Source organism: Abramis brama (genome assembly GCF_963993115.1).
Source record: "Abramis brama genome assembly, chromosome: 7".
NCBI lineage: Eukaryota > Metazoa > Chordata > Actinopteri > Cypriniformes > Leuciscidae > Abramis > Abramis brama.
Window position 1 is genome coordinate 9,407,028 of NC_139969.1, and position 23,635 is coordinate 9,430,662.

Genomic DNA, 23,635 nt, shown 5'->3' on the forward strand with positions numbered 1-23,635 from the left:
AAACAAATAGAATTATTTTGCTTGCATATAAATGAGACGTCTATACAACTTTCTTGAATAAACAACTCATTTTTATTCATTTTATGTAAAAAGAAAATTTAGCATCTATTCCCCAGTGACTCCGCATGCTCAACATTACAGTACATAGCATTACTTGACCATTATTAAATTCTTAATATATATATATATATATATATATATATATAAGCAAAAAAAGGTTTTACTTTTTTTATTATGTAGGCCTACTGTCATTGTGGTGAAAATGCTTCATTATAAACTTTAGCCAACCTTTTTTTTTTTTACATTAATTATCCACCAACAAGTTTATTTGTTTATAAGTTTATAGATTCACAGTCCCACTCTGCAAAAAAATACAGATTCACCATGTGAACAGCGTGCGCGTCACCCACCACGGTACTATGCGCGCGCCCGCCACCACCACTAGTGCGCGCCGCCGTTGCTGCGGAATTGACGGGGCTGCCGTCGCGAGAGCGGATATAGACACTCACCTAGAAAATAATGAACAACAAATTTGACGCGTGAGTAATAAAAACAACGCAGCACGCTTGCGGGGGTTAGTTGTGCGTGAATGCAAACGCATGCGTTTCGAGAGTCTCTTTAACGTAGAGAGAGAGAAAAGGGAGAGGGGAAAAAGAGGTGTGTCTAGAAGCTTTGGCATGGGCTGGGAGGTCACTATGTTTAGTTGCATGATTGGACTCCTACGTTTTTGTGTCCAGATGGATTGTGTTTTAATGCACGCGGTGAATGCTGCATGCAAATCTCCTCTTAACGAGGCAGTTCTGCGTGCACAGACGCAGGGCCTCCAGGCCGAGGACGGATCACCGGGTTGGGCGTGTGTGTGTGAGCAGCGGGGGCAGGTGCTCTGCGACCCGGGCTCAAACTCTTCAGCCTGCTGGAATGACATGTGGGGCTGTAGGCTGCTTATAAACATGCGAGGCGTTGTGCATACGCGAAACACGCTATACATGACACGTGAACACAAAACTACAGTAGATAATCATCTGTTACAAAACCAGCGTACTTTATTATGTATGCAAACTTTTCATGCTCAACCACTGAGCATTATAAGCGCAGGTTCAAGTCTAGTTTAGAGTTTAGTCTGTTTCTGTAAACTCAGACATGGCCTCTGTCCTCTGAGTAATAAATATAACGATTATAACATCCTCAGGAAAGTACAGTGGTTATTATAGGATGTTATAAAATGTACAGTAGCAGTACCATGGCACTGAAATACATGTATATGTTTCTCCAAAAAAAACTTTCATGGTACTTTTTTAAAAGCGTACAATGTAAATGTGATTATTATACAGTAGTCAACATACAAAGTGGATCAAAACCTTTCATCAAAGTTATACATGCATTTTGAACAATACCCGTTCTTGTCTTAGGACAACTTTGATGAACTTTTTTGATTCACTTCAAATGTTGACTACTGTACATGTAAATAAAGTGTATATACTCATATATATATATATATCCATATATATTTATATATTATATATATATATATATATATAGTTTTAAGTTGTCTTCTTTTCAGTTGGAAGCCACTGCATGTGCTTTAGTTCCTGATTGAATTATGTATTATTGTTCTGATTGAAGCCACAGTATAAATAACACATTGTGTTTGAGTGAAATTGAGGGTTTTGTCTCCATTTAAGCCTGAAAGATGATGACAGTGGAGATCACGACCAGGACAACTGCTCACCGAAAGACGGGGAGAAGGAAAAAAATGACGAAGAGGAGAAAGACTCAAACACTACCAAGAGAAAGGTATGTAGCTGGATGGCAGACAGACAGAGCAGGAATTAACAGTGGATAACTGTGCTCCACTTCTGCAGGCGGTGGTCCCAGGGGCCGGCGAACACCCTCTTCAGTACAACTACTCGTTCTGGTATTCTCGCCGCACACCGGGACGGCCGGCCAGCACACAGAGCTACGAACAGAACATTAAACAGATCGGCAGCTTTGCTTCGGTAACATGCATGCAAACTCACATGAACATGTACTGAACATTCAGACACATGCACAGTTAGACTGCCTTACTGTAGATCACATGACTGACAGTTCAACAGCTGTTTTGTGTTTGTAGGTGGAGCAGTTCTGGCGTTTTTATAGTCACATGATCCGACCGAGTGATATGACCGGTCACAGCGATTTCCATCTGTTTAAGGAAGGAATCAAACCCATGTGGGAGGTGAGTTTGGTCAGATTACATGCACGCACGCAGCTTTTCTAATGACAGATAATAGAATTTCTATTGTATTGTATTGTATAGGATGATGCCAATAAGAGTGGAGGTAAATGGATCATTCGGCTTCGTAAAGGCCTGGCGTCACGCTGCTGGGAGAATCTGATTTTGGCCATGCTGGGTGAGCAGTTCATGGTGGGCGAGGAGATCTGTGGGGCCGTTGTGTCCGTTCGCTTCCAGGTACTGCGGTTTACTTTGTAGGAAGGGAATTGATTGTATGCTTGGATCATTGTGGTTTGCTATTGCTATGATCTCACATGAGTGACAGGTTGTCCCGCCCTCGCGCCAGTAAACACATCAGAATAACAATGTTCTGTATTGAATAAATATTTGTGTTTGTTTGAAGGAGGATATCATTTCTATCTGGAATAAGACAGCCAGTGACCAGGCCACCACTGCTCGCATTAGAGACACTTTACGCAGAGTCCTCAACCTGCCTCCTAACACCATTATGGAGTACAAAACACACACGGACAGCATCAAGTGAGTCACACACACATTATACACTACAGTTTAAAAAAGTGGGCTCAGTAAGTGTTTTGTTTTTTGAAAAAATGTAATGCTTTTATTCAGCAAGCATAAATTGGTTAAAAGCGATAGTAAAGAGATTTAGGTTACACTTTATTTTAAGGTGTCATTGTTACAGTGTAATTATATATTTAAGTACTGAGTAATTTTTATTAACTACATGTACTTACTGTAGGGTTAGGGTTTGGTTGAGGGTTAGTTGCATGTGATTATGCATAATTTACTGTTATTACTATGGTAAGTACATGTAACATGTATCAAGGACACTGTAAAATAAAGTGTTACCGATAATATAATGTTACCAAAGATTTCTATTTTAAATAAATGTTTAGATAAAAATTCTATTTTAGATAAAAAAATTCTATTCATCAAAGAATCCAGAAAAACATTTTTATATCATGGTTTCCATAAAAATATGAAGCATCACAATTGTTTTCAACATTGATAATAATAAGAAATGCTTCTTGAGCATTAAATCATCTTATTAGAATGATTTCTGAAGGATCATGTGACACTGAAGACTGATGCTGAAAATTCAGCTTTGCCATCACAAGAATTTTACATTTAAAATATATTAAAATAGAAAACAATTATTTTAAATTGTAATATTTCACAATATTACTGTTTTTTTGTTTTGTTTTATAATAAATACAGCCTTGGTGAGCATAATACTTTTTTCAAAAGCATAAAAACAAATCTTATCAACCACAAACCTTTGAATGGTAGTGTATGTGGATAAAGTATTAAATAGTAAAAACTGTTATAAGTCTATCAGTTACAATAAATATAGAGTTATATAGGGGAGAGTGGGCAAAATCACTGCTTAGTATGGCTCGTAAGCTTTCCACTGTGTACAGTACCTAATACCTAGTACTTTTTTTAGTACCACCTCGGTTGAGGTTCCAAACAAGCCGTACCGATACTGAAATGTGACGTGTAAACAGTGCAGGTCACTGATTGGTCAGAGAGAGTTTCATCACTACCAGCGTCATTGGATTTGCTACACGAGACACCAAACCCACTAGATTTAAATAGTCAGCAACAGCAACTGCAGGATCATTTGTTCGCACAACTTTTTTTAACGACTTTATTTAAACGACCGTCGCACGCAACTTGAAAAAAATAAATGGCTGTATCGTAGTCACGGCAGTAGAGGCGGTGCAACTAAAGTAAACTGTGCATAAAGCTTGTCATGTGACCATCATACCATATATCTTTTAGATGCATAAATTTACTAGTTTTAAGTCAAATTATGCATTAGTTTAAAAAAAAATCCTGTTTTTTTTATTGTTTTATTTGTAGTATCGATATACTTGATAGTATTAATTTATATGTTGTGTGTGTGATCTTTTAGAGCTTGGGAGGATTTCCATGGTCTGGTGAACGCAAGTGGAGGCCGCTAGTTTTTCATCCGGAGAGTGTGTGACGGGTATAAACTCACGACACACAATCACTCACTGGAACTGCTCAGTTCTCATTAGGAGATTTTACATTCACTCCCATCATGTTCATCACTGTGTAAAAGTGTTACTTTTTTCTCCTCATCTAGATTATCAAGTTCATTTTCCCACGGAAGAGGACATTTCCAAGGAGGATAACCTGAAATCGATCTGTTTTTAAAAGGAAAAAACGAAAGGGACGTCATGAAAAGAGTCAGCATGAGACATTTTTACTATTGAAGACTTCTGGCTTGTGTTTTTATAATCATCCAAACACCACATCACCTGAAAACTCTCACAGATGAAGACGGAGCCGAATCATCAACATGCGAACGAATGTTTTCCAGTCGGCCATTAGGCTGAGCTATCAGAGCGGGACCGAACAGTTCAGCCACTGTGACGTGAACTAATGGCTGGAAACTGCCACCGTTTTCCAAAAAGAAAAACAACATGCCTTTGTGTAGTACAGTCACGTTTACCTGAATCATCATCTTAATAATAAAGTCTCGTGAAGATGGCCCGAGCAGGAAGACAGAATCATTTAGGTCACATTATTTACCAATGAGGTTGCAGATTGTTGGGGATATTTTACTATAGTGCAGTATTTTAGCTACAGTGTTGAGTTGTTTTAACATAGAACTGTTGTACAAAAAAAAAAGAATTATATTTCTAAGCGTATTTGGAGAGATCTATAATGGCAAACGTTTTATTTCTCTTGAGTTTGTGAGTGTAAACCCAAAGGACAGTGCCCTACCAGGGATGGGTGCCATGCTGCCTGATTCACTGTGCCTGGCCTTCGCCTCCTGCAAAACACTGATTTCCAAGATCGCTCAACATCCGCTGGAGGAGTCGACACTGGAGACACGACTCTATTCGTAGGACTTCAAGCCCTGTTTTAGAAATCATTCAGGCATGCTAACTAACAAGCACTGATGTGGGGGATAATGGGGGCTGTGTATCAACACCTGCTTTATACTGCCTGAAATTCAGTGCTGGTGCTGGACAGTTGTGTTTGAGGTACATTAAAAACAAAAAGTGGAAAGGAAAGGTTGTTTTTAAGTATGATTGATCATAGCAATAAATGTTGATTATGCATCTGCTGCTAATTTTCAGCTCTGGTGTGACTCTGTTGGTAGGTTTTGCATCTAATATAATTTAAAGAACAGCCCTACTGATGCTACCTGGACTTTGATTTCAGAAAGTTTCCACTTACTGGGGATTGAATCTGGATTTTTTTTAGCCGAGGTCCTTAACTATCCAAAATATTTTTCCAGTAAATTTTTGTTACCAATAGGCCACTCCACACTAAAAAGTCTGTTAAAGGGTGAAGGTCCTGCATTAGGCACCTTACGCAAGAGTCCGATATTTTGGCATCATTTCATGCTTTTCATTCCTCTAGGACTCTTTACTATTTTGTTGATTGATTTGAAAATATTTTAATTAAGTGAGGCCAGATTTAGTAGTTGATTGTTTTTATTATCAAAGATCAACTTTACAAACCTTTTGGGAAAAAAAAAGTATTTTTTTCTGTTCATATTTTAACCTATTTCCCATCATGAAAATAGCCACGGAAGCTGGCATGGTGTTAAATTATAAACAAACAAATATGTCTTACAAAATAGTGCATTGAACATTTAACCCTATAAAACCTGACTTTTTTTTTCTTCTTTTAAATGGGTTTATTGAACGTTTAGACAATATGATGTAAAACAATTTGTGAGTATCACAGTTATAATATGATATAGGAGAATATGGAGCTCATACTTGAGATGGAAAAAACACCTCAAATTTATTCAGAGGCCCACACTGAGCCAACATATGCAATTTGTTACAGTTGCTGTTATTTATATGGCCAAAAAGTAAAATAAAATTCTGATAGCTGGATTAATGAAATCTTTAACAATATAGCATACTACTTACAGTATAGTTGTCAGTCACTCTATATCTCTCAACAATATATCTTAGTAAAATATTTAGCATTATTTAAATGCTTAGTTTTATGATCAAAGATCTGTAGTTTTTATTGTGGGGGCAAAACATATAATGCAATGCAATACAATGGTAATTGAAAGATATACAAATAAACATTCCTCAAAAGCCAAATGCATCATATTTGATACTCACATTTAACATGATTTTTTCTTTTAGAAAAAGTTGCTATAAGAGTATGAACTATCAGACAACAGAAGGCATGTAGTAGATCACGTACAGTACAACAGGTTTTTCAGCAAAGTTTTGATCATGTTGATAATTTAGAGGCCATAGAAATGTGTGTATTAAAGGGGTGGTTGAATATAATTTCACTTTTCTAACTTTAGTTGGTATGTAATATTGCTGTTTGAGCATAAACAACATCTGCAAAGTTACGACGCTCAAAGTTCAAAGCAAAGGGAGATATTTTCTTTTAAAGAAATTGCTTTTTAAGGACTACAACAAACGGCTGGTAGAGACTATACAACATTCCTCCAGGGTTAGTGACATCACTGACCTTAAAATTTACATAAACCCCGCCCCCGGAACACGATTTATAGATTATCCAGACAGAGTATGCTAATCAATGACTAGAAGATAACAACACATAAGTTACATAAATTCACCAACTAACCATTCAGAAATGATGCCTACATGTTTTCACTTCTTGAGTCTCTCCATCTTTCTGACTTCGGTTTGAACAATTTTCAGTGCATGTGTGTGTGAGGTAAAAGGACACAAGTTGTTGTAGCTCCGCCCCCTGTGCTGGGAGCAGCAGCTTATTTGCATTTAAAGGGACAGACACAAAAACGGTGCGTTTTTGCTCACCCTCAAAAATTGACAACTTTAACATGCTATATAAAAATATCTGTGGGGTATTTTGAGCTAAAACTTCACATACAAACTCTGGGGACATCAAAGACTTATTTTACATCTTGTGAAAAGGGCATTATACCACCCCTTTAAATATGAAACTAGGGTTAATATTATGTTCTGTGCAATTTAATACTCAACATTTAAATGCTATTTCAGTGTGTTTAGTTTATAGAGGTGTAGAGAGGCTCTGTACAGGGATTCTTGATGTGCACTACACTGTCCAGTTCAGATGCGATTAGTTCAGAAAACTGCTCCATCTTGTTAAGTGTCACCATAGTTTTACCATAGTTTGGGTTCACACTCCACTTCAGAGGTGAAGCAGATGTCTTTTATGTCCCAGAAGATTTGCCATTTCCACTTAGCTCATCTCAAAAAACATATGATTCTGCAAACAGAAAAAGATCAGCGATAAAGCTTTTACATGTTAATGATATACCAGCATCTGTGTGGTTGGAAGCTCACCAGCAGGAAGGTAGCAGCTAGTAACAGCACTTTGGTGTTCAAATTCATTCCTTGAGGTACTGAGAGAGAAAGAGATGTTCTTAATAGTCACTCCTGAAGCTGAAGCTGCTGAATTCAAAATAGTCACACTATTATCAAAAATATATTTTAGTTGTAAAATAAACCACAATTAGTCTAGTCTATTAGCTATGTATCTGGGTGGCAGGCCTATAACCTATACTGTATGCTTCTCTGAGTGAGAATGCTGGTCTATATTAGTAAAACTGTACAGATAGCTGGCTTGCTAGCTATGTACAGATAGACGGATGGATATATGGATAGATAGATAGATGACTGCTTGTTGACATGTACTTGCAAAGTTACTTATAGTTATAAGAATGTCTAAAGTTGACTATCAAAATAATAATTTTTTTAACTTTTCTATTCATCAACGAATCCTGAAAAAAGTAGCATGGTAATATTAAATAAAATATAAAACAGCACAACTGTTTTCAACATTGCTAATATTTCACAATATTACTGTTTTTACTATATTATTTGATCAAATAAATGCAGCGTTGGCGAGCATAAGAGACTCAAAAACATTGAAATTCTTACCAACGCCAAACTTTTGAACGGTAGTGAATACAGAAACATGATGATATAAAATAAAGACATTTTTAAGATTCTGCACTATTTCTAGGTCACTAATTGTCATGCTGATAACATAATGTGTGACGAAATAATTTTTAAATGTAAAAAAAAATAGAAGAATTTTCACAAGTGCACCACATGATATGATTGTGGATATTAATCTTACCATCCAGTCCAAAATACTCATGATCCATGTTACATTCCTCATTATATCCAGGCCACCTCTTCCATATGCGCCCGACACTCTCTCCAATAGTGGAGACCACCTGATGCCCCAATAAATGAGAAAAGAGTATAATGGGCACAGTGTATAAAAGGTGGGCGATGCAAATGAGCTGCTGGAGGGTTTCTGACCTGAAGCTCTTGTTCAGAAAGACACCGTGTGTTACAGCAGGAGCCCTGGATCCTCACGACCGAGATGCCCTCAGAGTCACACACCTCGAAATACGGCGTGAACATACTCCACCTGACAAACACCTCAGGGATTACACACACTCTTGATGCAGGGGATTCTCTGGACTGTGAATGTTCAGTTGTGTGATATTATAGCCTGATATGACCTGATGGTCTTTGTTCAGAGGATGAGGTCATTTTGTTGGTTTCGTACCACAAAGTTCAGCACATCTCTCCCTATTCAATCCGAGAGAGGTTACTGAGGGTTTTTACTCTGACACAATTAGTTGATTCACAATGGTGACCTTATCTGACCCTGCAGGATAGTTGGCATCATGATGAAACATGATGTGGATGGCTTTGTCTGCATAATAGATTTACAGTACAGGAGTTTTCCTCATCCATTACACAACAGTTAGATACGGTCGACTAATTTAACTGAACAAGCGGAATTCCAAGAGTGTTAACAAACACTGGGACGTTCATATCTGAATATTCAACTTTGCTCTCATGGTAATCCACCCCTGAACATCATAAAAACTGCAGTAAGTTGTTTTACATGTCGATCGGGTGACTTTTTTCTGTCTAAGCAGGCGATTCTTGCAGTGTGGATTCTGTTTTTTGTTAAAAAAATGTGTTTTGACTGAACCCCTTTGACATAAAATATGTCAGAAAAGTACCCCCTTAAATTTTAAGTTAATATTTCAATAATTTTCACATTTCCATGTTATATAATAATACTAATACTAATAATATATTATTATCTTTTACTCTAATTAGTGTATAAAAACGAAGATGAAAATATATTACTATTGTAATAATGCTATTGTACTTTTAAATTAAAAATGTATTTTTAATAATTATAATAATTATTTAATTTTACACTACAAGCTACAATAGTTAAATGACTATTCTTCACTTTCAAACATTATATCAGTGTTATTTTAGTATGACTGAGATACTTTTTTTTTTGTTATTTTTTGATTTTATTAATTTTATTAATTTTGTTGTTTGTTTTTCTCATTTTTATTAGTTATTGTTTTTTTAAAATATGTGTATAGTTTTTACTTCAGTGTTAGTGTTAGTTATTTTTAAAGTAAAACTAAAATAAGTTAAACTAAATGAAAACAAGAAATTTTTAGGTTTTTAGGTTTCATTTTGAGTTAACAATTAACAAACATGTTTTTTTATGGATTTAGTTGAGCAAAATAACCGCGTTAAACCCTTGAGCTTTTATTTTTGCGTAACAAATAAAAGGAGACCTTTATGTTTTTGTTCAGTTGACGCTTGTTACAAATCTAGTCAAATGTGGAAAAACTATGTCCACAAAAATGTTGGATGCTATACGAATGGGAAAATAAAGTAATCCTTGCAAATGTTGTAAGTGATAGGCATATATGGAGTTCATATGGAGCAGTATTTACTGTGAACTGAGCTGCTCTGAGACACTGAAACTGACACAAACAGTGTCACGCTTCAATCTGAAACAAGCAGCGCATCAGATCAAACCATTGCCTTTTGTGATTTGATATTTGCACTAAGCCAATATTATTTAGATGAAATGTGCAGTCCTATAGATTTATATTAATTAGATTTTTGATGATTTTAAATAATTATTAGCTTTTTTTGTCTAACTACATGAGACAAAGATCTGGCTTGCTGTTGATGAATACCTTTGGTGAACTGTCCCAATAAACTCTCTCTCTGGTGTATAGGCCCTTATTTCCATCAGGCAGCAGCCGAGCCAGCACATCTCCGCTCTCAGGGGCCTTTCGAACCGGAAGATGCAATCTGCGTTCTTATCAAAGCCTTGTAGTGAACAGGATCGAGCTGGACCACAGCATTGCATACAAACGCATGAGCTCTCTAACAGAGATGGGAACACAAAAAGAGGTTTCGTGGTGTAAATCAGTTGTGTTCAAAGTTTAGCCGTGGCTGTTTTGGTGGCTTCAACACTGTAAATAAGAGTAAAATCATCGTAAAATGCCCGTATTATGCTTTTTTGGATATTACCTTTCATGTAGTGTGTAATATAGCTGTTTAAATGGTCTGCAAAGTTTCAAAAAAACTAATTGTTCCCAAAAGAAAGAACAATCCGTCAGTAAATCCATCCTTACTTCCTGCACAAACCTGTGTAGGTTTGTCACACATTTGCATAATGCCAGTCTATACACCCGTGAACAATGTCTACTTTGACCCTGAAACATTGACTGGGCCATCTGACCAATCAGAGCAGAGCAGGCTCTAGGAAAGAAGGGAATTAGAGAGACCGAATCCTTTTTCAGAACCGTTTTAGACACTGTGAGAAAAGAGGTGATGCTGCAGTGAACATTATGAGAAAATTAAAGTGTTTTTTTTACCTTGAATGCATGTAAACCCGTCGATCAAAACAAAATGAAAAACTATTAAAATAGCATAAGACTGTATGAGCACTTTACATAATGATACTCAATATGAGAATTAGAGAACTGCACATATCCTGTGTATCATCTTTACCTTCCACAGCCACAAAGAGCTGATCACTGGTTTGTGTGGAGATGCTGTATGTTCTTCGGGCGACACACTGAGGACCTGAGACATTACACAAAGATAAACCTCCATTAAACCTTTTTATATTTACACAGGAAATTGTATTCTGTGAGTATTTCAAACCATGTCCAAGCTTTTCCACATTTCAGGAAAAAAACTCCAGTAGTGGCCAAAAGTGATGTACATTTTTGTTTATCAAAATTCAAGGGAAATATTTCATTTTTTCAAATGAAAGGAAAAACAAAACACGAAACTTCATGGTTGAGGTATTTATCTTACAAAATTATTTGGCAAAAAAGCAAACTTGAGAACAGCTACAGGTTTTATTTTACTATGCATTTAAAAATGCATAGGAAAACAAAACGCTCACAGGAAAAAAACATACACTGACAACAACATTTAAATAATTTTCATTGATTCTGTCTTGTTTTTGTATGTGTTCATAATTTCTTTGTATGACAGCCTGGTCAGCGCAATTAATTATGCGGATATAATTTCTATCACAAAGAAAACAACTGACTCCAAGCAAAATTCTGCAATATGATTACAAAATCTTTAACAAATAAATTTTCCTTTTTTTCATAATTTTCACTTTTGACCACTACTGAATATTGGATTTATTAATCAAAACAGTGATTGAATATGTTTTGAATATTTCTTTAAAGATGATCTAGGGTGATAGCAAAAAATATTTATCTATTAAATAATATTATTTATTTATTATTATTTACTTCAAAATTATTTATTTATTTAAATCATTCAATGCTGATTTGGTGCTCAAGTAATAATTGTGCTGCTTAATATTTTTGTGGAAATATTTTTTTAGAGGATTCTTTGAAAAATAGAAAGTAAAAAAATAAACAGCCTTTATTAGAAATAGAAATCATTTGTAACATTATAAATGTATTTATTGTCACTTTTATAATAAATGCATACTTGTGGAATAAAAGTCTTCCCTCTTTTAAACAAAAATCTTACCCCAAACTTTTAAATGTGTATTTCCATTATCTTAATCATTTATAAATAATAATATAGAATTATTATTTTTATTATTAAAAGTCTCTGGTGTCAGATCATGTCTCATTAAAATTAATAAGAAAAATCTTTTAAATCATTTTCTGTTTGAAGAGATAAGCCAAAATGTCAGAAACGTTGAAAGTTTTTGTTACGTCACATTTTAAAGACATTATTTTTAATAAAATTTCGTTCTTTTTTTCATGAAAAACAGCCGACTGTTTTTTTAAATTGATATTTATAGATGTTTTATTCACCTTGTAGTTCAGGTCTGGCATTTATGTGTAGTCTAGTGACTGTTCTCAGAACAGACAGTTTTCCCAGTGTTTTCCCCTCACTGTCCGTCTCTTTCCCCCCGGTTCCCTCGTCCTCTCCTCTCCTGTCTGTAGACCCGAGCTCAGCTGTGAGGTCCTGGCTGTCTGTAACAGGTCTAACCTGCCTGTGGAAAGCTCTGAAGAGCATGTCAATATGTCTCTCCCTTTCCAGACCAAAGGGAAGAGGCTGAGCGGTCACAGATGGGAAGGCCTGAGAGAGAGAGAGAGAGAGAGAGAGAGAGAGAAGGTGAAACACCTCCGTGAAGTTGGCACCCCATAAAACGAAATCATTTCCAAAACTATGCCAAACTGCGTTTGTGCTGATTTGTGCCGCAAAAACCAACGTTTGTGCTGGTTTTGTGTTTGAGATATTGAACATTATTTTTTGGGTTCTGCGAAAAGAAAACAGATACAGTGTTTGTTTTAACGGCACAAACCAGCACAAATCGAGCACAAACGAACGACACCGGTTAGGAGCGATTTAGATGAGGTGGGGTGGAGAGTGACGTCACAGCTCCCGAATTAAATTTGTTATATCTGCGAAAGGAAAACAGATACAGTGTTTGTTTTAACGGCACAAACCAGCACAAACCGAGCACAAACGAATGACACCGGTTTGGAGCGATTTGAAGGACATGGGGTGGAGAGTGACGTCACGCAACCCAAAAAATTATGTTCAATATCTCAAACACGAAACCAGCACAAACGTTGGTTTTTGCGGCACAAATCAGCACAAACGCAGAACAAACTAATGGCATAGTTTTGGAAATGATTTCGTTTTATGGGGTGCCAACTTCACGGAGGTGGTAGACCTACTGCATTTGAAATTCAAAGCAAATATTTGTCAAATGTCAATGAAAATCAGTGAGAATTGCCATTTGCAACCAATTTTATTTTTATAATACAATGCATTTCCGTGTGAAACAGGACATGAGAAAAATAAGTCTTTCTCTTCTTTTCTGCACTTCACCCCTGATCCAGCTTGTTTCCCAATCTAGCTTTCTAATAAATCTGGCATTGTATACTATGAACATTATCAAATATTATTGACAAATTGTTTATGCATTTCATAACCATATTCATTTCATAATACTTGCAACCAGTTTTTAGGAAACTATTAAAAAAAATTGCAACAAATTTAAGAAAAGGGGGAAATTGACTACTAAATATAAAAATAACACACACACACAAAAAAAAACTTTATTTAAAGGTATTTTGAGAGGAAACATTTTATTTAATAACATATTTTTATTAGTATTACTTAAAATATATCCAACATTATTTATATTGTTCAATAACATTGCTTAATAATCAAATTAATATTAATATTAAGACTGGTTTTACAGTAAAAGACCAGAAACTAAATCAAAGGTCAAAGTTATTTTTAGGTTTTTTTAAATTCTCTTTGCAAACAGCTTTTTTAAGGAAACCATTAAAAAAGAAACAAATTTCAGAAAAGAGGGAAAATGAAATAATAACGGGTAATATTCAATCAGACAATGGATTTTCCTTTTAATATAAAAGTTTGTGATTAAGCTACAATAAAGCATTTGTTGTGTAACTATGCTGAGACACTGGTCATTAAAGGAATAGTTCACCCAAAATGTTTAATTCAGTCATCATTTACTCACCCTCAAGTTGTTCCAAACCTGTATGAATATCTTTCTTTTCCTGAACACAGTTTTGTCGGTAACAAAACAGTTACCCCTGTAATCCATTCATACAGGTTTGAAACAACTTGAGGGTGAGTAAATAATGACAGATTTTTCATTTTTGGGTGAACTATCCCTTTAAGACACCTTAAGACATTAACCAATATGAATTCAGCTGCTAAATGGACACATCAAAATGAATTCTTACCATTTCAGGCCCTGAGGTTTTACTTGGTCAGGTGCAGTAGTGATGGACTGAGGCTTTCCTTTACTGAGAAACAGCTTCCAGCTTCAGAAACTGTGTGTTAGCAGTTGTGATGCTACACCAAACACCCCCCTCTCTGCCCTGCTCTCTCCTTCCCGGATCTGCTCTTTGTCAGACAGAAAAGTACCAGTCAGCCATGTAATGAAGATCCTCCTCAAGCTAGTGGGGGGTAGTGGAGTGATATTACCTAAACTGAAACAATTCACATGACTGCATGCAGAACATCATCTTTGTCCTCTAAGTAGAGAAGGTCACAGTTTTTTTATTTTCAGAAAAGCATCAACTGAATCACTAGACAACATTAAAGCTGATTGACAAGCAATAACAAGCAAATAATATGACATTCATGATTATGAACAACTGATCAAAGCCATTTTATGTCTCATATGGCTTCAGATCCAACCAGCTCTCTTCTCTGGAGACCTTGAATCACTTTCAGTAGGTCTACAGCACAACTAAACTGGAGCGCTGAGAGTTCCCTTCCCACAGTACAGCAAAACTGTTGGTCTTTATCTCCAGAGTATCTTCAACAGAGTCCTCCAGTCTTCTGCTGCAGTTTCTCTGAGTCTATTGTTTTGTTTTGAACTCGTGTTCATCCGGTGATGTCTCCAGGTGAGATTTCAGGCAGGTATGTTTTGGGGTCTCCTGGGAAGGGCTGAGATGGCGCCTGGTTAAAGTGTCCCATGAGGAAGATTCCGATGGTGCCCAGTATAAACAGCAGCGCCATGACGATAAAGCACATCCTGTCAATCACCCTGGCGACCAGAAACCATTCTTCATTTTCCTGCAGAACGAGAAGAAAAAAAAAAGGATGTCCGGAATCCAGACGTCAACACAAGTCTTTTTTTCTTGGAAAACCTTAAACCCTAACACAAACATTTGCTACTAATGTGTTTATTTTGTAAATGAAAGACACTTTCAGCCTCATGATTGGAGGATTCTGGAACAGTGACTCACGCTTTGAAAGTCATTTTGATGCTTGACACTTTCTGCGATGTGTTTACAGGAAGACACACACTGCTGCACTTCTGGTGAAGCCGAAGCCAGACTGGATTCCAGATCCTGTGCCGTGTTTCCTCCTAGACCATTTTCTGAGGTCAAACCACAAACAGCAAATTAATGTCTGCAGCCATTTGGCGTAAACATAGCAGAAAATATTATTTAGTTGTATTTAATAGGAAACATTTTAATTAATACCAGTAAAATAACTGATAACATATAACCAGCAACATATTTATATTACATATGATTTATTATAATTATTTATACACTATTAAATGCCAGTGTTGTTTTAGTTTTTATTTTAGCTTTATTACAGTTAATTATTATTTTGATTATTATTATTTATTTATTTTACATTTTTAGTTTTCATGTTAATTTCCATTTCATGTTTTTTATTTGTGTTGTCTGCTTTTTTATGCTATTTAGGTTTAACTTATTTTTGTTTCAGTTTGTTTAGATAGTTTTAGTTTTTATTTATTTCCAGCTAATCATTTTAGTGCTTCAAGTTTTTTCAGTATATTGCAAAGGCAACATTTCAAATTTTCATTGAAAGTTATTTTAACTAATAATTATATTTTATTTTATTTCAGCTTTATTTCAGTTAGCAGAAATGTTTTAATGGTTTTAGTTTGTTAACGATAATAACCCTGTTGAATACAGTAATTATTTAAAATTATATTCATTTTAAATTAAAATGTTTTGGAAAAAAGTATCTTATGCTCACTAAGGCTGCAATACAAAAAAAAATTTTTTTTTGAAATACTAAAAAAAAAATTGCAATAAAAAATTAAATATTGTAAAATAGTACTACAATTTAAAATAACTGTTTTCTATTTTAATACATTTTAAAATGTAATTTATTCCTGTGATGGCAAAGCTGTATTTTCATTATCAGTTATGCTGCTTAATATTTTTGTGGAAACCATGATGAATTCAAGATTCTATGATAAATATAAAGGTCAAAAGAACCGTAACCTTACAAATGTCTTTATTGTCGCTTTTAATCAATTTAACGCATTTATTCAGAATAAAATGATTAATTTCTTTAAAATGTGCAAATCTTATACCCGGAACTTTTCAATGGTAATGTAGGCTATAGTTTGTTCATTACTGTTGACTCACGTATTTTCTCCAAAGTGTTCTTCAGCAGCCCCTTCCTCTCCTTCAGTCGACTGAACATCAGCTCAGAGCGAGCAGTTCTGAACATATATTCATCAGCCTTTGCTATTAATCCCAAAGAGCTGCGTCTCCTGCGGCGAAGCGGGGTGCCGTTACCCAGGGCAAACATTTTAAAATCCCCTTCCTCCTGCTCAGGTGTCCAGAGCCGCATCGTCATCCTCAGCAGACGAGGAAGGATGTTCAGCAAGACCTGGGTCACCCCAAAATGGAGGGGAAAGACATTATAGACCTTAGCACTACATAAATGCATTTGGCAAATGCTTTTGGCACAAAGTGACTACCATTGCATTCAAGATATACATAGTATGTTTTCTGAGAATAAAATCCAAGACCTTCACATTGCTAGCATCATATATAATAATAACAACGTACTCACTCTTTCCTTATGGATTGGACAAAAGGTGGTTAGACAGTTCTTTTGTACCTTTCTGATGGTGTTGCTCATGGGGTGGGTGTTTGGAGTTCGCAGAGAGACGTTCAACACCACCACACAGTTCATCACAGTTATTGTGGTCACGGACATCACAAACATCAGATACCTGCCAGAAAAACACACATTTCTCAAGGGGGGCTAGAACAGCACCATTTCACTACCTGAATTAGCTCTATGCTAACATTAGACCACAAAGACACAGATAGTCAACATAGCACATCCACAGATCTCCCACAATCTGTTCACTAACCATCTGATGTATACTTCTCATTAAAAATGGCAACTTTCTCAAGCTGCCAAGCTTTAATCTGATTGGCAGGTTTGAAATATGTGCAAACTACAGACACTACAGTACTTTTCCAATGTACACCACTGTTCAAAAGTTTGAGGCTGGTAAGATTTTTTTATGTATTTGAAAAAATCTCTTATGCTCACCAATGCTCTGTTTATTTGATTAAAATTTAAAATAACTGGCTCAATGTATATAATGTATAATATATATATTTCCTGTGATGGCAAAGCATGCCAGTCTTCAGTGTCACATGATCCTTCAGAAATCATTCTAATATGCAGATTTGATGTTTAAAAAACTTTTCTTATTATTGTTAATGTTGAAAACAGTTGTGCTACTTAAAGGCAGGGTATGGGATTTGCAAAACGGCCGCAGATTTTGAAAATACACAACTCAAATGGTCCTACCCTCTTCCCTCCAACGCTGGCCCTGACTCCACCCATTACTCTCTCTCTGTCTCTCGCGGTCACGCATGGGGGAGGGGGGGATGGTACGACCCTTTGATTGACGAACATACTGTCCAATGATTCTAGGTGGTCTTGGAAATGATTTGCTGGAGTTTTTCGAGTCCTGCCCGTTCCACAGATGATTAAATTGCTTAATTTTCATTTCAGTGCTTCTAACTCAGTGGCTGTAAGTGGGTTATAGGATTTCAAGTGATTTTGAAAAAATGGACAAAAAAGAGAATCACATACCCCACCTTTAAAATATTATTTTTCAGGATTCTTTGAAAACTATAAATTTCAAAAGAACAGCATTTATTTATTTCACAATGTAAATGTCACTTATGCGCATGTCAACTTAATGTCAATTTAATGCGTCCTGGCTAAATAAATGTATTCATTTCTTTAAAGACAAGAAACCTTACTGACCCCAAACTTCTGAACCATAGTGTATGTTTTATCTTCTATTACACACAATTAATTACAAGTTTATCTGAAACGGCTGAAAAGGTGTGATGAGTGAATAAAAGCCCAGACTCACTTTCCAATGAGAGGAACAGCCTGGGAGGTTTCTGGCACTTTCTTGGCGATGAGAAACAGGAAGACAGTCTGACCGAGCAGGATAGCAATGGTCATAGTGCATTTCTGTCCTCCAGCTAATAAAAACAAACAATTAAATCGTCAATAATCACACTGATCATAACCCAGTCAGTCAGCTGGCACTATCAACAGTCATGGAGAAAGAGGGATCTATTTCACTGAATGACATTGTCTCCTGATTTGTTAGATTAAATAGATCTCTTACCGTAAAAGTTACTAATTCACTTTTATTATCATAATGTTTATCATCAAATGGATAAAAAAACATTTATTCACAAGTTTCTCCTGTTATCCCCCTTGGTCAATGGCCCTGATTGACATTAACAGACCCACTTTGTGTTTAGTTTGTTTTTCCTCCAGAGAATCCTCTGTATCCCTAAGAACTGTTGGATAGCGACCACTGTAACATCTGTTAGCATTCGTTATGGAGCCTGTCTGACCTTTGGCCGGCAGGAAGTAGACAAGTAGCCCAAGAGATGAGAAGAGGACACAGGGCACGATGATATTGATGACGTAGAACAGTGGTTTCCTCTGGATGATGAGGAAGAAGATGATCTCCTGGCGCTCCAACTCATCTGGGCTGTATCGCTTATTCACAGCTTTCTTAGCAGGGCGGTGCTTAATAATCCATTCCCCATTCTCTGGCCAATCAGGGCACAGGACAAAATACATGTTAATGAGCAAAATGATAAGTATTAGTGTAGTTTGCTGAGGCTAAATATTCCTCAAACTTATAATCAACTCTGAATCAACATACAAAACTGCCAGATTTTCCATATATTGTAATCATTATGATCACAGCAGTAATACTTGCTTTAATGAGCTCATTGATTCTGCCTAAATAAATACATGTTAGCTATGCATGATTTGTATTATCTTAACTGTACAATTCTAGACATATCGACATTACTTGGACACAGTCACCCCTCTGATAACAGATTAATTGTACCGTAAAAACATGCATCTTCAGTAAAGCTGCTTTGAAACGATGCATATTGTGAAAAACGGTATATAAATAAATGTGAATTGAACTAGAGAGTTCTGAAAAACCCCTATCTCACCACATTAAACTTTGGTGTGTAAATTGTTCTGTATCTTTTATTAATGAAACCGCAAGTTGTGAGGCTTGGTTAGACAATCAGATGTCAACAAGTTTTTTTGGGTTAGAGTGATATTACTTTTCTAAAAAGCCTAATTGTATTTACGATAAAATTGGCAAACAAAAACGTCATAGCAATATGCTAAAAAACAATTGAAGTCTGATCACATTTACCATTGTTCTGCGACTTTTCACGGCAAAAATCCATTTTAATAGGAATCCACGCGATCTGGGATATCGCGTGAGAGTGAAAGATTTCCTAATGCAGATTTGCTCACTCGAATTTGCTGCGTTTATTACCAGAAAGTTGCTTGATTTGAAAGTGACTTGTGTTTGAGCTGTGCTTCACTCATAGCTGCACTATTGACAATGGACCTTTTTAATTGTGAAAAAATAAATAAATAAAAAATAAATAAAAATGTTGCAGCTGCTGTTAGAACAAAGTCCCTTAAAGGTTATTTCACTCAGCGGCCATCTTTGAAACGCCTCTCTGGCATGCAAGTGCAGCTCCCATCTCTTTGAATGGGGAAATTCTCTAAAACTGTTCGCCAAGCCTACGATTAAATTTCATACTTGAAATCACCAAAGAAACCTGAACAACTGTAACAATTTTGTTTCTAAACGCTCAAATCATGACAAAAAAAATGTTATGGCCGCCGAGTGAACAGGCTTTCCCTGAAAAGGACTTTGAAACTACTGACTTTAACTCACAGCCGTTAACCATGATCTTTACAAGTCAAATAACAAAGACCAACTGAATTTTACAGAAAGAGCAAAGTCTTGATGATGAAAAATAATGCCCAACAGAATGTTTAGTACCAGTGAAAGCTTCTGGATCGATCTCAATCCATTCCATGGTGACGTTGTCCTCGTCTGACAGCATCAGTTGAATTTCATTGGAATTGTACGTCTGAGACCTGCCAAAGCAATCAGAGTGAAACCTAGCATCATCCTATTTTCATGTATTTCCAGCAGTCCTCACTGTGGGACAGACGGATCAGCCGTACCTGAACACCATGCTGCAGTTCTGCCAGTCGAAGGGGAAGTAGCTGACTTTGATGGCACAGGAGCTTCGGTAGATGGCAGGGGGCAACCAGACCACACTACCGTCAGGATCTATCAGAGCGTTAACGTAGAGCGCCACCTCAAAATGCCCATCCACACTTTACACATAGTACACACACACACAAAAAGGTATGTGTCATATTTGATGGGCTAAAATACTCAGATTTGTGAAAAGGTTTGTTTTTTGTCTTTGTTGATCCTGGAACAACATTTCAATCAACCAATCAGATTTGAGGGAAAAGTTTACAGTTTATGTCAAGTTTAGACTTACAACCAGGGTTAGGTGCTTCTACATCAGTGTTATTCATCATAATTTCCCTCTGATTTTAGGGATAAGTAATGGGTAGGGTTAGGTTTAGGGGTAGGATTAGGACCAAATTTTCAGACAGAAATGTTGTTCCAAGATCAACAAAATATGTCTTGGGAAAATCACGGTGACCATTTTATTATTGATTTAGTTACATTTTGATTTTGTGTATCTGCCGGTTGGATAATCTGCACAATCAAAACAATTATCTTCAATAATTCAATCACTCACTTGTTCTCCAAGCCGACATCGGGCAGCCAGATGGTTTTAGAAGGAAGACGCATACGGGTGATGTTCTCATAGACCTCAAACCCTGTCCTGTTAGCCCAGCGGAGGCGATAATCACGCCATTTCTAGACAGAGAGAGAAAGAAAGATATTTTGCTCTGAAACCACTGTTGACTACTGTATACTGGACATATACACAGATGCAATTTGTCTTACCATTTCAATCCAAACGCAAGTGGTGAGAGTCTCCCCTTTCTCATTCTGAACATGAAAAAAGATGATAAACCATAGTCACAAATTACACATATATTTACCTTGTGTAAACACATGCCGAGTTTTACCAGAGAAATGAGGTTGGTGAGGGTCATCTTGATCTTTACATCGGTGATGTCACCGTGGTGATCCATATGTCGTATGTTCTTATTGTATCCCACCATTAGATCTCTGTGCAGAGATCCTTCCAGATTACAAACCACATCTAAAACAGACAAACGACTGTCAATCTAATCCATCATTTTATTATTTGTCAAAAAAGTTATTGTACCTTTGTTTTAAAAAAAGTTATGTTAGTTTGATTAAATTAAGGAAAACGTTTCCACATAATTAGTTAAGGACATTTGCAAAAAATAATGTTTTGTTGAATAAATTAAATAAATTTAGGTTCCTGTGTCCGATACTAACATTACTAACAACTACAACTTTGAGTGTTTTCATTCTGTAAAGCTGAAGTACAGCGAAATGCTCTGATGTTAATGTTTTTTCAAACATGACTTTTAATGTTAAAATTGCTAATAATTGCATAAAGCAAAACATGCCTTTTGAACTTTACAGTGCTACAGATACAAATATTATTTACACTTAAGGCACACTTATTAATGCCGGAATGCCTTTGCATTCAGGATAACACAAGCACAATTTCAAGATTGTAAATTATCAAAAACAAAAAATATATTTCATGCATAATTATTTGGATTAAAATATGAAAATCTACACCTACAACTGACATCATACATCCGCTAAAAATCTTGAGACCACTTTAAATTAAAAATGTATCAGAAAACTTAAGTTAGTTCCTGAGTTCTTGCACTTATATGCTGATGCAACTTACTTTGATATTTAAATATGTAATGCAGTGACATTCATACGTATATGTATTAAGAGTGACTTGTGTCCAAACACCATTAATGGGTCATTAAAGGGCTTATAATGTATTTAATCCTATGGGTTCCAAATTTTGAGTTTTTAGATTTATTTTATTTTCAGAAAAGTCTTCTTATTGAACTTTAGTCTTGGTTGGTCTGTGTATACACGCATTACACCTTCACAATTAAAGCAATCCCTTTATTACTAAAGCAGATACACATTTATAGACATGGCAAGCTTTATGTAATGTGTAAATCAACAAGGATTTAACACCCTATTTAACACCCTGTTTGTCAAGCTGACACTCAGTAACTTTAACACTTAACACATAATAGCAGAAAAAAAGACTTACTTTCTACAACATATTTTTTGTGACAATCTGCATGTGCTGAACTGGATTAGTTCACTCAATAGCTGGATTTTAACACAAAGCTTTATAACAAACCCATTAACACAAACACATAGTCTTACCTGAGATGAAGAGAGATAGCAGGGTCCATAACCAGACGGTTTTTGATGGAGAGATCTGATCCATGTCTGATATCCTCAGAGAAGCTTTAGTAAAGAATGGTTCTCAAGCACCTGGTCAGTGTGTGAGGGAAACAGTTGTTTAGGAACAGGAACAGGGTTATGGGAAAAATAGGTGTGGTTCCAAACTTCCAAACCTCATTGTTATTTTCAGAATGCCCAGAGTCTGTGCCCATACAGTTCCTCACATTCTCAGCTGTCTCTGTACACACATCCACACACGCACACACACACATACACACACACACACACCAAAGACCTCAAAGCGAGGTCACATGAACTGGTTGTATTCTCTCTGTCTGTCTGTCTCTGATGAATAGCAGAAAGATAAGGTAGGGTTACAGTATTTCCCGCAGGTCAGTGCACAGATGGTATCTCGGGCATGATTTGTGAAGTGACACGCGTCATCAGCTGCCCTGTGTTCATCATTGTCTAATGATCGGAGACAAACAGGGTCATAACACCATAAATTCATCAATTTACAGTTGGAAGTTGGTTTTATTTCCAATGAAGATCTTTAGATGTTTCAGTGAAGATATTATGCATGTTAAAAAACTAACAATCTTCTGTTTTCTGGAATGTTTGAGTGTGTGAGTAGATCTGTGAGCTGTACTGTGGGTTATGGGGTGCTAATGGGGATCACGTCCTCTAGTGTATTATTTTAAACCTAATGGCATCTCTAATGACATAAATGTATGACAGCTGCACTTAGTCTAATGTATGTTTTAAGATGGGATTCCTGTCCATTTTTTCCAATGAGTTCTGACACACACAAAAAAAAGGTTAAAGATGCAGTCGCTGTCTTTTTTAGAGGGATAAAAAAGTATTATTTTTATTGAGTCTTTTAATTATTCACTCAACTGATTTGTTAAAAAAAGATTCATTCAGAAATTAAAAATATACATGAGCGAGTCATTCGATCATTCACTCAACCAGTTTGTTAAAAAACACTGATTCATTCAGGAAAGA

General features: G+C 36.1%; 3 protein-coding genes across 3 annotated transcripts; 1 reads left to right on the forward strand and 2 right to left on the reverse strand.

Annotated features, from left to right (window-relative positions):
- The first annotated feature begins 411 nt into the window (after positions 1–411).
- eif4e2 (eukaryotic translation initiation factor 4E family member 2) lies at positions 412–5,351 on the forward strand. Its single transcript, XM_084120034.1, has 8 exons — positions 412–539; positions 1,683–1,794; positions 1,863–1,997; positions 2,114–2,218; positions 2,300–2,452; positions 2,619–2,755; positions 4,155–4,229; positions 4,350–5,351. The coding sequence occupies exons 1-7, from the start codon at positions 520–522 to the stop codon at positions 4,201–4,203; spliced, it is 711 nt and encodes a 236-aa protein (XP_083976160.1). The 5' UTR covers positions 412–519; the 3' UTR covers positions 4,204–4,229; positions 4,350–5,351.
- A 2,093-nt stretch (positions 5,352–7,444) lies between these two features.
- On the reverse strand, positions 7,445–13,068 carry LOC311087064 (phospholipid scramblase family member 5; the record flags this gene model as incomplete). Its single annotated transcript, XM_084120314.1, has 8 exons — positions 7,445–7,471; positions 7,549–7,607; positions 8,348–8,447; positions 8,536–8,647; positions 10,248–10,440; positions 11,071–11,145; positions 12,375–12,642; positions 13,024–13,068. 8 exons carry the CDS (start codon positions 13,066–13,068, stop codon positions 7,445–7,447), a joined length of 879 nt encoding a protein of 292 aa, XP_083976440.1.
- A 1,858-nt stretch (positions 13,069–14,926) lies between these two features.
- Positions 14,927–22,861, reverse strand: chrng (cholinergic receptor, nicotinic, gamma). The gene is made up of 13 exons (XM_084120891.1): positions 22,804–22,861; positions 22,610–22,720; positions 21,337–21,473; positions 21,212–21,256; positions 21,000–21,121; positions 20,404–20,559; positions 20,216–20,313; positions 18,738–18,938; positions 18,239–18,353; positions 16,954–17,068; positions 16,473–16,719; positions 15,306–15,439; positions 14,927–15,132 (listed from the first exon to the last, which is right to left on the reverse strand). The coding sequence occupies exons 2-13, from the start codon at positions 22,671–22,673 to the stop codon at positions 14,941–14,943; spliced, it is 1,626 nt and encodes a 541-aa protein (XP_083977017.1). The 5' UTR covers positions 22,674–22,720; positions 22,804–22,861; the 3' UTR covers positions 14,927–14,940.
- Positions 22,862–23,635: the final 774 nt, after the last annotated feature.